Here is a 13,863-nt window from a genome sequence, read left to right on the forward strand (position 1 = left end):
TTACCTAGTTTGTAAAGCAGAGACACGGAGGTCCAAGTAACCAAGCTTGGGTTTGACCAACTGGGATGCAACAACCGAACCAACTACAGATTTGTGCTTTTCGCAGATAGTGCTATTTGGATGCTCAGAAGGTTTCCAAGCTCATGAAATATGTTGATGGTTAGACGTGAGAGGGTGAAAAAATGACTGCTGAGACAGTGAATCCTCAAAGTTGCTTTGATCTGTCCATACAGCCTGTCTCTTGATCAGGCATTTATTGGCTTGCCAGGCATGAGGGATCTGCTGAGTGATCATGCATCTAGCAAGTGATGCTGCAAAATGTGGAAGTGGATTAAATCTACACATATTTGGTGATTAAACCTCTGTTACTAGTTTTCTAACCACTTCAGATACATACTAGGTAAACACAAGACCCAGGTTTTGTAGGCATCTCCACAATGAACGACCTTGGAGAAATGGGAGTAATTTTCAATAGGATTCTTTGTTTCAGAGTTAGGTCAACTCTTAACTTTACCCCAGCTGAAAAAAAAAATCCAAAATATTATATCAGAATCATCTAAAATTTTACTTTTATATAGGAAGGGCAGGAAAAGAATTTTACATGAGTACAAGTTACTTCTGTGCCAGGATAAAATCTGCCAATGCTAATTAGGCACAAGTACCTCAGTACTCACAAAGAATATACCAAAATACAACCACCCAAGAGGAGAGGAAGAAAGGAGGTAAAAGAATGACTTAATTCCTCACCATGTCTTCTTATGGGAACATACAGTGTCACACCGTGACACTGCAATGCCAGAATGCACTCAATTACTTTCTCAGAGTACGGGGATAATGTATTTACCTCCAACATATAGGATTTATTATTTCTGCTCTTCTGTCCGAATTTCTAAGGCTTTTGCAGCTCTTCTTGAGGCTTGAGCCTAGAATTGGCTGCCTGCTCGCTTGCCCATGCATGTCTTTTGTCTCATGCTCCAATTCCTGAAACCGAAAGGAGGAGGTGGACTGCAAGATACGAGCCTTGTTTGGGGGACTCTACCCAGAGGGACTCAGCCCGAGAGCTCCCGGGGCTACCGCTCAGTCTCCAGAAGTTTCTTATTTGCCTTATACATTAAGACAGCCCCAACCTGGCAGCTCAGGCTGCATAATAAATTCAGGCTCGTAAGACGGGTCTTAAAGCGGGTCTTGGACGGGTCTTAAAGCAGGTCTTGAAGCCTAACACTGCGAAGTTCACCTGCAGGCCATTTAGCTAAGCCAGCTCCTGTGTGTGCGCGCATGTGAAAACAATGCTGAACACTGAAACTTGAAGACAACAGATAAGGAAAAACTTTTGTTTCCCTCTAAATGTGCTTACAGCAGAATAGCCAGCCTTGGGATCCTTACACGAAACCATGCCATCTTTTGAAATTAACATGTAGAAACAGAAGGAAACGTCCTCATTTTCTAAAAACAATGGAATTTTCTCAACCTACTAGCATCTGTCCCCCCAAACAGAAAAAATACGCAAGTGTTAAGCACAGCAAAAACCTTCTAAGCTACAGAAAAATTATTCTTGCATCAGCAGGACTGAAACTCATCCAGAATCAAACTGATTTAGGACTTGCACAGATAAGAAAACATTAATTAAACATAGGTTGGCCAACATGTTTTTAAACATCATTTAGCGTCTAGTGCAGACCAAGTAGGTGATGTTTAAAAATATCTTAGCTGACTGTGGTTAATTCTACTTGGGAGTCTTTGCCTAAAGGTTTGTCTTGACTAGAATTTGAAGGTGCAAGTTACAACACGCCAACGCCCTTTCTAAAGCTCCGGCGCACATAAGTCAGCAAACATTCCTAACGTATGCTAGCCGGTCGAGTTGAAGCTTAGGCTCTGAACTTGCTATCACACATGAACACCTTGCGTTTTCTTCATTAGAACTTTACCTCTTGGAATTCAAGCTGGAGCAACTGAGGAAATTACCTCCTCCAGTTGTTCAAATACTTGGAGCTGGCAGACGGATGAAGAGCGCTCATCGGCTTCCAACCCAACGTCAGCTGGCTATTTCTGAAATACCAACAGAGGATGTCTACACTAGCTGCCTTTGTAACAAAGCAGCTGAAAAGAGCTCTCGACTCGTTCCTCAGCCTCTGCTGATGGGGCTGAACAGACAGATACGGGGCAGTAATGTCTCCAGTGGTACCAACCAGTTTCACAAGAGGCTGTTTAACCACAGCCTCAGTTGCCACATGTCGGCTAACACAAGGCATCAGGACAACCTTCCTCATGAAGATTCATCCTTATCTCTTCTACTCGAAACAAGCCCTTTGCCTCCAGCTTCCCACTACAAATCCTGGGACTGCTCGTGTTTATGAAAGGGAGAGGAATTGTACCATCTCACCAACGTTCACACTCTACCTTGAAAATACTATTATAAAAGACCTAGCACTGAAGGACAAAAACCTCCTTCCACCAACTGCTCCACAACCAGGTGAGGAAAGATGCTGCATCCCAAACGAACAGCTCAGCCTTGGTGGCCTTGGCAGAACTCCAAGACATGCCTTATTCATAAAACCAAAGTAATAAAAAAGATAAGACACTCCCCCTCCCTCCCCAAGGATAACACAGCTTGGGGCTGCTGCAGAAATTCGAAGGAAGGGGTCCATCTCAATTACACACTGAAATAGATACTACAAAAGCAAACAGCTGTGACATTTCAGCCAGGTGGTCATCTTCAGCTGCAGTCAAGGGGAAAAATTAGACATTTCTCTTGCAGATAGTTCCCAATTACAACCTTCTGGCAAAAATACCTCATTCTCACTGTCAGTATGCATTTTAACTAATCCTTCTGTTCTTAAAATACACTTTGTCAATTAAAAGCCATGTTCAGAGGCTCTGGCTGGGGGGGCGAGAGGGGTTTGAGATGTTTAAGGAAGATCTCTTGGTTCTGTAATCAGCATGGATATAATTAAATAGTCAAACAAATTCTCAGTTGTACCATTTCTTTTCCTGAAAAGTTACAGTTGCACGCATACTCTCTCTCGCTATCTGTTTATTCACCTCTCAAAAAGCAGATTACTATTGCCTTTCAGGAATAAGAAACTTACTATTGATCTAAATCTTCCTTTGATCACTTTACTCCCCTAACCATTTCCACCAGCTATAGAATAAAAACATTAATAAAGTTTTTCCTTGACTGATAAAAGAAAATAAATATCTGAAGGAAGTGTCACAGATGGGAGACCATTTCATATCATATATGAACAAAAACCAGGAACACAACAGACCCTGGCATCAGCACACATCTGGAAGGCAATCGAGCACTGCAGTCTCCTGGTGCCTTCAGGAGTGGTTATTTTCCTCGCAGTATTACTGGGCACGATACCGTCTTCAAAACCCCAACAGCCAGAGAGCAGAGGGCATCCCTCCTAACCCTCGCTGGAGAAGGTCGGAGCCTGGAGCCGAGGCTGGCTGGCTGCAATGGAGCGGTGCTCCCTGTCGGACACCCACGTGCATGTGTCACCAGCAGCCTGCAGACAGACACACAGACAGCAGGACAGTTCGTCATCCTCTGCCTCCCTACTGCCTCTCACATGGACCTGCAGCCAGACCACCAAACCCTGTCATCTAAACCCTACCCATCAGCCCAGCACAAACACGACATTTTAAACAGTTAAGGGTGGAAAACAAAATAAGGTTAAAAGGTCATGAAGTCAAGGAGACTTTTTCTTTATTCAAGTTGTTCGAGTTTTTGAAGCCAGAATGGAAAACTGGCCAAGAATAAAAAATATTTCAATTTGCTTTCCTGGACAAGAGAGTGCCTTTTTAATTAATCCAGCAGATCATTCACAAATATAGTGAATGAAATCATACAGTTAAAATCCTTCAGACTACTTTAGATAACTTCAAACATTAGAAAGAACTGCAACCATTTAGGAGAGCATCAAAACATAACACAGCCTGGCTCTTCTAGTTAAAAATTCACGCTGGAAAACGGTTTCTGCTTTCTAAAAACACTGCATTATCTAACTATATTTCCCTCTTCTAGGTTTCTATAAATACTTTAAGGTGTGGTTAGAAAACTGTGGCCAAGTTCTTTAAGGATTTTTAGTTTCCATATCAAGTTCAGGGCTGCAGCATATTTACATTAACATTTTCTGGAGAATACACTTCATTAACTGCTGTGGCAAAACTCTTGGTGGTCTGCTCCTCGCTGACTCTGACCATTGCCGTTTCAATCATTTGCAAATTACTTCCAGATGGGTATCAGTTACACAGAGATGGAGAATTTTTATAACTTTTATAAAAAGTGCAAGGATCCTACAGACATGTGATAAGTGTGCTATGCAGCAACACGCGTGACGAGGCTGCGAAGAGGGGCATGTGGAGCACATAACCGAGTGGGTGGATTCTGCCCATGGACAAGCTGGAATCCCTTTGCTTGTGCCTGCAAGTAATACTCAGGTAGGACATTCTCTCAAAGGTACAAAAACTCAGATTGTACCTGCGAATTTGATACTTCGCAGGGGAGTCAGTTCCCTAAACATAGCCATTTAGTGCCATTTCAGATGTCCTCTTCCACCTGGCCCCAACAGCTATTCCAGGCAACCATCAGTCTCCCATGTGTGTCAGACCTGCCTGTGTCGTGCAGGTGTCTCAGACAGCCCAGCACCCCTGCAAACAGCGTGGAACATACACAGCGAAGCCCCCAGGTCGCTCCCCCTCCGGTGACGTAGCAGGCACCTTTTAATCGTGCCTCCAGCTTTCACAAGTCTGGTACGTGGCCTCGTCCACCTTTATTCGCTAGCATTCCTTTTAGGATTCAGAAAATGACCCTTCCTCTGACGTCCCTCCAGACTACCAAATAATTCATTGCATTAAGGAAATGACAACCCCCATTTTAAATGGCCCCTAGTGCATTTTTTAATCCCATCCTCTTCATATGTGCACTGCGTAAGACTCAGTTGCCTACATAATACCTCTAATTGCCTCCCATTTACATTCAATTAAATTTTGTGATACTATTTTGCAATATTCATTAACTAACTCTGTCAGGGGCCAATCTCCCGCAGCATTTGACAAACGGCAGGGCTAAAGCATGGTATAAAGAGAAAGGTGTGTAGGGCTGTCTCCTGAATGAAGAGCCACTCAAGTCCGCAGTGGTGTGGGTACTTATTGCATTTCCATTCAGTCTGTGGGATTTTCACTTACTTTGGCATGTAATTTTTGGGAGAAGTTCTAGATGGAAAAGTCACTTCTAGCATACATTTCACCACCACATTGCTCTAACTCTGTCACTTTTGCTTTGGCCTGGAGACTAACACCCAGGTTTCTGTGCTGAAAAAGCAACTTTGCTAGTGCCTGCCAGTCAGATGTTCAACCATAAATAAAAGCCAGGAAGAAAGTCTGAAAATCATCTTAGAGTGGAGAGGGAAAATTGTGGTTGCACAGTGGGAAGCACAACACTTTGGTGTTCTCTGTCCACAACCAGCAAAAATAAAGCCTGAAACATTTCTGTACCTTGCCCCATAGAGAAATGGGAATGCGCAAAATGAAGGAAAAATGCATTGCATCTAGTGCTGGTTGTCTCTAAGAAGAAGGTTTTGTTTGAATCTAATCTATTACATTCCCTCTAGGAAGAACGTGAACTGAAGCAAGGGAACCTGCATTTGACTTGTGCACAGATGACCATGACCAGGTCTTCACAGACAAGGAAGAAGCCGTCCTCATTTTACTGCTGGTGGGCACGCCAGAGCCTCTGCAAACAGGCTGCGAATTCAAAGCAGGCTGCCGCTGCCGCAAAACACTACTAACAACGCACAAGTCTCCGTTAATGGTTTTCAGCTGAGAAGTACTGTACATAGGTACTGCCTACTTATGGCTCTGCTCTTACTGTCGTTTCCCTGTGTTTCTGCATCCGTGATAGCTGCCGAGTTAGAGTTTTTCTTTTTAATCTTCCTGGAGATTCTGCTACCTCTAGCTGTAGGCAGTAACTCAAACATAGAATGAAAATTGCTTTTTCTTTTCCTATTGTACTAAGGAATTATGATTGATTTGAGTATGTCCAAACATTTGGCAAGTATTGTTTTTACTGTAAACTTGTTGCTTTTTGGTTCAGGGTTTTTGTTTTTTTCCAGAAGTTGCTTTAACATATCATGCAAGCATGCTAGCGATGATTTAAAGCTTCTGGGTGTTCACATATAATTCTGAGCTTAATGCTAGCCTATTTTTTGCAAACTGCAATGCTGGAATTTAGGGGGACAATGAGGTACACGTAGCAAATGGCTCTTAGGCAATAAGCACAATAGACGATGGCTGAAGGCTCTGCCTTTTCTCTTTACCTCCTGACACACCCCAGGGTTTATGGAAGTTACACAACACGCACACCCACCAGTTAGGTTTTATTGTTTAATTACTTATAGGGAAAAAAAAATGAAGTCTCCCACAGTCATCTGAAGTTGGGAAAACAGAATTGTTTGGGTTTTTTCAACTTTTGTTGTGAAAAATAACTATAAAGAATTTGGGGGAAAAAAACGGGACTACAAATATAGTCTCACAAAACATAGAGACATACAGCAGCACATATTATTAAGCACAGAAGGAATGCTGGCTAGTATATGCTCTGTGCCAAGCAAACCTTCCCAGGCTTCTAATTTTTTCTGATTTTTTTTAAATTGACTACTTATGCCATAGAGCCTTTCATAAATTGTGTCAATTACACACATGCATCATCAGAAATCCTGGTAAATCTGTTTTCCTTCACGAGGTATTCTCAACTATATTGCAAATCTAAGCAACACCTAAAATCAGAGGGAATAAACCAGAACCTGTTAAGCATGAAATAAGATATCACACACAATTCATCTGACACAAATAAGCTCAGCTGCGCTTCACACTTGTACTGACCTCAGTCAAAACTACTTAAGAACCAGGGAAAATAGAGTTATTTAAGTGTATTGGTAATGGTAGATGCTACATTATCAGGATATAACAGAGACCAAAACTGTAAGCAGAGGTAGAACACTTTATTAGACCAACCAGTGTAGCTGGGGTACAAGGAGGAAAAGCAGAGAAGATTCCAGGAACACAAACCTTTCTTCAGGAACAAGTGATCCGTCTCTTACTGATTTCTCAATACTTTTGTTTCAGTGAGGTGCGGTGGTTGTATCAGTTATAGCCGATAAAGCCCAGAACCTTTTGACTCTGGTTATCTGTACTTTTGCTATGGGGTTAATTTATCCTGTTGCCCTCTATAAATGGCTTTCATTCTTTCTTCAGTTTCCTCATCTGTAAAGTTGGAAGAATGCTTCCCTACTTCATTAGGGTTTGCCCCTTTGGGGAAATGAGCTGTTCTTTCCCTAAGGTGTATTTACTGAAAAATCTCTCAGCATAGCATTCATAGCTCCAGTCTAGCCAAAGTCACAAAGAAGGACAGCCTTACTCTGTATTTTAAATGCTCTTTTGATATGAGAAATGCTACTTTGACAATGAAAATGCAAGAGAAGCAAAGCAAATTGCAGTGCTTTTGTCTTATCTGTTGCTTATTACTGGAAGTACTCAACGCTTTGTGGCAAAGGTTGAACCATTACCCTCTCCTCATGGATAAGGAAACCAAGGCAGACAGAAGTCACTTGTCACATAACAGTACTTACTGAAGCAGTAATCGAAAGTCAAAGCCTTCTCCCTGCTTATTGACTCTGAAACCCAATCTAATTGAGGGCTATGTGAAAGGGTGCTTCAACTTTGCAAAGGCATCTCAGTTAAGACTTCAGTTCAGCAGAACACTGGGTACACAAGCCTTAGCGCAGCTCAAAGGTTCAGAAGTCGAAGTACCACCTAAGTAAAATTTAAAGAAAACCTAAAAAGAGAGTGGGACCAAGAGGGAGATGGGAACTGGCGAAAGCATTTCTGCCAGAGAAACCAAGAACAAGAAAAGAAGCCCTGTATCACAGGACTTGAATTTCTGACGTAGGTCAGGATGGGCTTGCGAGCACTGCATCCGCAGCCTACAGGGGCAATGGGAGCAAGCTGCTCAGCAAAGGAAACAACATCTGTTTTATGGAACTTAGGCAACAGCTATACTGTAGCTCCTTCGGAAACAATGGTAATTACACACCTCTTGTGTTATCTTTGGATAACACTGTAATTACTATGTGTCATCACTCTAGCCATGATTAAAATAATTACCGTAAAAAGTCCCTTGTAAGTAGCATTTACTGTTCCGGTTTCCAAACATGTACAGGATTTTTTTTTTTTAAGTATAATTGCTTTCTCTGTTCGCAACTCAACTCAACATTATTTCCCCACCCACCTTCCACTTTATGCAGCCATCTGATGTTGTAGCAAAACTTTAACGTGTGTGAAATACTTACAGCTCTTCCAAGTAGGGAAAGTTCTTGAACGCATCCTCCGGTAGCCTTGTGATGTTATTCATGCTGATATCTCTGGAGAAGAAGACATAAAGATTTATCAATAAACAGCAACGGATTTTTACACTCTAGGAAAAGGAGGAGAGAAAGAAAGCCTAATCAGATGTTATGACAACAAAAAAAATATTCTAGCATCACACAGCAATATCCCTTTCTAGCAATGCACTAAACTTTCAAAGCACAGTAATTTGAGAATCTAGTCACAGCAAACACCTATATAATGGAAAGCCAATAAAAAAAGTTTTCTGACACGTCTAAGCAAAAAAAAAAAATTATTGTGAAACTACAGGGTATGCATGCAAGGAAGAGGCTCTACAGTACTGATATCCCCAGTACTGATTTTTACCAACTTACACATGCATCCAATTTTAACACAGATGATTAAGACCGCTCTAAAACCACAGCATATGAAAAAATTAAAAAAAAAAAAAAATTGTGACCACCCACCATGCAAATCTTCATCCCACAATGTCTTTTTTTAAGGAAAAAAAAAAAAAGAATACACGCATTGGGACTTAACAAGGCACTTCTGGCAAACATGGCTTCTGGAACAACTGACAAGAATAGCAGAAACATGTCCTAGCTCTACCACAGTCTTCCCCCCCCAAAACCTATAGCAGTCCTCAAGGTAATAGTTTTAAGCAGATTTCACTCTCAGTCTGTGAGCAGAGACAGGCCAGCAGCAAGTGCTTACATGATAGGTATGCAGACCTGTTCAGCTTTTTTCTTTCCGAAGGAGCAGTAAGTGGCAAACTTGGTGCCATCACCTCAGTTCACACCTACACAACCATCACAGATAATCCCGTCCTAAAGCAAGTTATTACTCAATGCGAGTAAAAGCAGCATGAAAACAATTCAGTTTGATAATTAAACTAATAACTGCCTAACAATTCATGACATAACCCAAGTTCTTACTTTTCACTTGGTTACTGCTTCCTTCTGCTTGCTATCTTCCACACGCTGTTCTCTGGCATCTATGTGCCACCTCCTCACCTATTTCATGCAAAAAGCAAATAAACAAAACCAAACCACCCCCTCCATCTCACTGACAGTCAACCAGAACCACTGAAGCTCCTGCATGAAGATCTGCAGGGTTGATCACTGCATGCAGGACAGCAGATTGTTTGCCACCTAAAAAGTTTGACCTTGGAATAAAGTACCAGCCCTTGCCTGCTGCTGGGGTAGATGTTCTTAGCCCATCCATAGCCACCACTATTTTTCAAATACCTGCCTCAACTGGAATTATCACTTCTTCCAATGAGGCAGAGAGACTCTTCCTGCTGTAGTGGAAGGGCACAAATCCCTGAAGAACTATTTTGTAGCAGCAAAAACAACCCCCTTGAGAAATCAAAGAGTTTCACGCTGGGGATATCTTCCATGGCTCCCATCCCTGACAGCAGTGGGTGCTGACCTTCGGAGGTTCAGAGTCAGGCCCCTGAGGGGAGCAAGGAGCATGTGGAGGGGTCAGTGTTGCTTCTGAGGAAACGGTGTCTCAGAACATTTGTGCCTTATTTCATGCTACGCCGAACCGAATGCCATGTCAGTACCACACAACCTACCAAAAATGTTGCAGCAGCTAAGTAAACCACTTCTTGCAAAGAGCGCTCACGTTATTCCTCCAGCTGCCAGACCATAATGTCTAACACAGCTCATTAAAAAAAGCTTCCTTATTTATACCGACAACAGAATGCACTATGTAGAAAAACCCCACAGTTACTGGGGAGGAAAAATATTGACGATGTCAACTGATGTTAGTGAATTTATGCTGAGATTAACAAGTAACTGGCAACTGGCCTGCTGCCCCGACCAAGCAGCACAGGCCCCCAGCCGCCACCGCCGAACACCGCACTCTTACACTGAATCTATATTGTTTCTTTAAACTAAATGCTTGTTAAATAGCAGGCCAAAACTTCCTTCCTCGTACCCCAGTGTAAACCAAGAGAGTTATTCCTCAGCAGCTGTGAAGAGTGTACTAACGGAACTCAAGAGCAGTGGAGACCAGAATCAGGTTCAGCACATACAAAACAAACGTAACTGTGAGAGAGGACCAAGAAAATCCACTACAGCACAACAGGCTCCCTCACTAAGCTCCAGAAGGAGCTGAAATGGAGATGATTTAGATGATTTATTTCTCAACTCTACCACCTGCCTGCTTTAAGAGGTGCTTTGTGTCTCGGCAGCAGCTTGGGTACCATGAGATGCTGCAGGGGACGTTTTTCTTCTTGTGCAGGAAAGTAAATAAAAGTATCAGATACACGAAGCGTCAGCTGTCAGCTCCACGGGAGAATGCAACTTTTATTCTCCCTACCCCCCACAGACAGTTTTCAAGTTGTCATGAATACACACGTGTTTCACACATCCAGGCTAGTCCTCTCCTTTCCACAGGGCTACACATTCCATTCCAGTATCAACTGGGAAGCATTTATGAGTAGGGCTGAATGGTGAGAAGGGAGTGGAGACCCTTCATGAATCCTAAGAAACAGTAACCTGTGCAAGAAAATCACAACTCTCTCAAAAGACTGTCCAGGTGATATAAAACCCTATTATTTTATATACCATATTAAATGGTGGTAGTGAAAATAACAGTAGATATCATCAGAAAACACTTTATACATCGCTTTATCAAGTATTTTTACACTATGTGACACCTCTTTAGGACAGAAGTAATAAGAAATCACATCCATCTGAAAGCAATGGTCTTGGCAGATTTGAGTTATAAATGCCTAGTTTTCAGAAGTGTCCTATGCAATCCTAAACTAAGTCAGTGGAAACCATGTAGAGACACAGCATGGCTGACATCCAAATTCTACATAATTTCAGCTTTCTCTGGGATCTGAAATTAGCAAAGAATGTTTTTTGCCTGTAGCTCCAAATGTTGGCATCTACAATTTTAACACGGGGAGTAGGCTCTTTGGATGTCAGCACAAACCAAAACACCTTAATAATGAAGATTTGAGAAGCATCACCAATGTCCATGAATTCTACTGAGATTCATTTTCAGCAAAACTGCATTTATAACAAAAAACAGGCACAAAGATGCATGGCAATTCTTCCTTTAGCACTACAATGTGAATCTTCAGGGACTGATTATCATGATGCCTTGCTACAAAGCTGGAATTACTACAAAGTTTCTGTATTTGCCTTCATTACATGTGATGGTAACTCCTACTCCGTAAATAAGCCACTCTTCATAGCACTGATTCGCTGACTTTGGCAAACATTAAGCCACCAATTTTCAAAGTTTCTTACTGACCACCATACAAGATTTAAATCAATTTTTAATTTAAAACATTATGTAAAAGCAGTTTTACTGCAGAAATCACAAACTGATTGCCAATGCCTCACCTGACTTCGGTAGATGACACTTTGAAAAACCGCTAGGAAAAAAATTAAGTTGCAACGTAGGACACGAGCAGGTGAAAATGCACTATCAGCAAAAAGCAACCAATATAGAAGGGGAAAACCACAAGGAATTGTAGAAACCCATATGAGACACTTGTTTATGTACATAAAATAATACATATACAAATACACTTTTTATTTTCTTTTCATTTCAGCTTACAGAATATCCTCAGTCAAAGAATGAGTTCATGGGCACTATTTGCTGGTAATAAAATACTCCGTATTTCATAAGCTTCAATGCAAGAATTTACAAACAATATTAGCAAACACCCTAAATCTATCACTAAAATTCGATGACTTAACAACTACTCTCTAAAATGTTTTGCCTAGTAATTTGGAAGATACTTTTAATAACGCATGCTTTATAGAATTACAACAAAGATGCACCAGCATCATATACTATGACAAAATAATGGCAAATATTCCCCCCCAAAAAAACACTGCCCAAAACAAAAAAACATTGTCAAGTTTCTACTGCTTTTATTTTAGAAAATCTTCATTTTACTATTCCTAAAATTTCAAAAAACAAATCAGTCTATGCAGAATCAAGGAGGTTGTCCAAGTAACAAAGATCAAATACTAGTACAGGCCTTGGATATGTCAAAGAAATCTCCACTGAGGAGCTGCCCTGCTCCACATGTTCCTCTACCAGAAAGACCTCATGGTCTATGAGCCCAGAGCTCATTTAAGGTCCTAATATATAAAATAAAGTTCTAAGAATGAACAAAATGAATACCCTAGAGTACTTTCCTGACCTACAGCAGTGGCCATGGGAACGATGCTATCACACCACAGACGGATCACGCCAGCCGTTGCCTAACGCCCCGTTTCAGCAGGGCTACGCTGAAGAACAACCCGCTCTGGACTGGCTTATTACACGCAGACTTAAGCCCCCTAAAAACAGCGCAACACCTACCAACCTTTCCATTGCCACCAAAAACACCTCAAAAAACAGCAAACAAAATAAAACACCAAATAAACACCAGACCTGCCCTAAATTTCACTGGTACCCTGAAGTTCAGGCTCAGTATCTGAAAGGCTTTTCTTAAATTTCTTGTTCTTCACCACTTTGCAGTACAATCTGTCAGCCCCAGCAACCTACAGCTCCGTCTTGAAATTACACTCAGCCTCATGCTCATATTTGGGAAGCTCTCCCTGTGAAGCACAAAACAAACACAAGAGCCTTAAAAGGGAAAAGGCGAGGACAGCGATGCCGTGGGTTTACACCGTCGATTCATCGGGAACAGGGAGGAGAACCAGGGGTAGACCTGCACCTTTCAGCAGCCAGCCATTAACCAGGCTTATCTGTACTAAGCAGCCAGGCTAAATCTTCGCTCGGTAACCAACTTTAACGGAGGCAGGTCAGGGCGTGATCGGGCAAGGAGCTGGCATCGAAACTAAAACGACGAGCAGCCGAAGGTGGTAACCTCTTTAGCAAGAAGAGGCTGCATCTCGGGGATAACATGAATCACAGCCTTATAGTCAGGAGGAGTTTCGCCATTTCAGGTAGGAGAGATGTAACACCAGAACATAAACATAACTGTGCTCCCTCCTACGGTGCTAGCGCTGCCGCAGCTGCAGTTTCGAACGATAAATAAGGCTCTTGCACTCGGTCAGAAGTTTTGTCCTTCTTCCAGGATGGTACTACAAAAAAAAAAACAACAGAAAACAAAACAAAACAAAAAACCACAAACAAACAACCCCCCCCCCAAACAAAACCCAACTAAAACAAGTATTTTGAAGAAACCTACTGAAAATGTTATTTCACCATCCCAGGTGCTGCAGAGATTAATTTTTACAAGCCAAAGGTGAAAAATCAAGCCACGGTACTCCAGCAGTCATCTGCTGTCTTCAGCCTGCTTCAGTAGATCTTTCCAGGTTATTCTGACAAGAGCTTTAATATTTTTTTCCAGCTTAGTTTAGCAAAGTCCCCTGCTTTCACCTAACACAGAAACACTTGAAGACTTTAAGAATACTTGTACGTATACTAGCCAGTAAGGACGCTAAGAGCTATGAAACCTCCCTCTGTTGACAACAGGCATCAAATGAGATA

General features: G+C 41.8%; 1 protein-coding gene across 1 annotated transcript in view; it reads right to left on the reverse strand.

Moving 5' to 3' along the window:
• Positions 1-13,863, reverse strand: part of LGR4 (leucine rich repeat containing G protein-coupled receptor 4) — an 82,435-nt gene that overhangs the window by 38,451 nt on the left and 30,121 nt on the right. Inside the window, exon 2 of the mRNA XM_075425962.1 lies at positions 8,352-8,423. Coding sequence (XP_075282077.1) covers positions 8,352-8,423 — 72 coding nt within the window. The remainder of the gene's footprint in view (positions 1-8,351; positions 8,424-13,863) is intronic.

The sequence above is a fragment of the Opisthocomus hoazin genome, chromosome 7, assembly GCF_030867145.1.
Source record: "Opisthocomus hoazin isolate bOpiHoa1 chromosome 7, bOpiHoa1.hap1, whole genome shotgun sequence".
Taxonomy (NCBI): Eukaryota; Metazoa; Chordata; class Aves; order Opisthocomiformes; family Opisthocomidae; genus Opisthocomus; species Opisthocomus hoazin.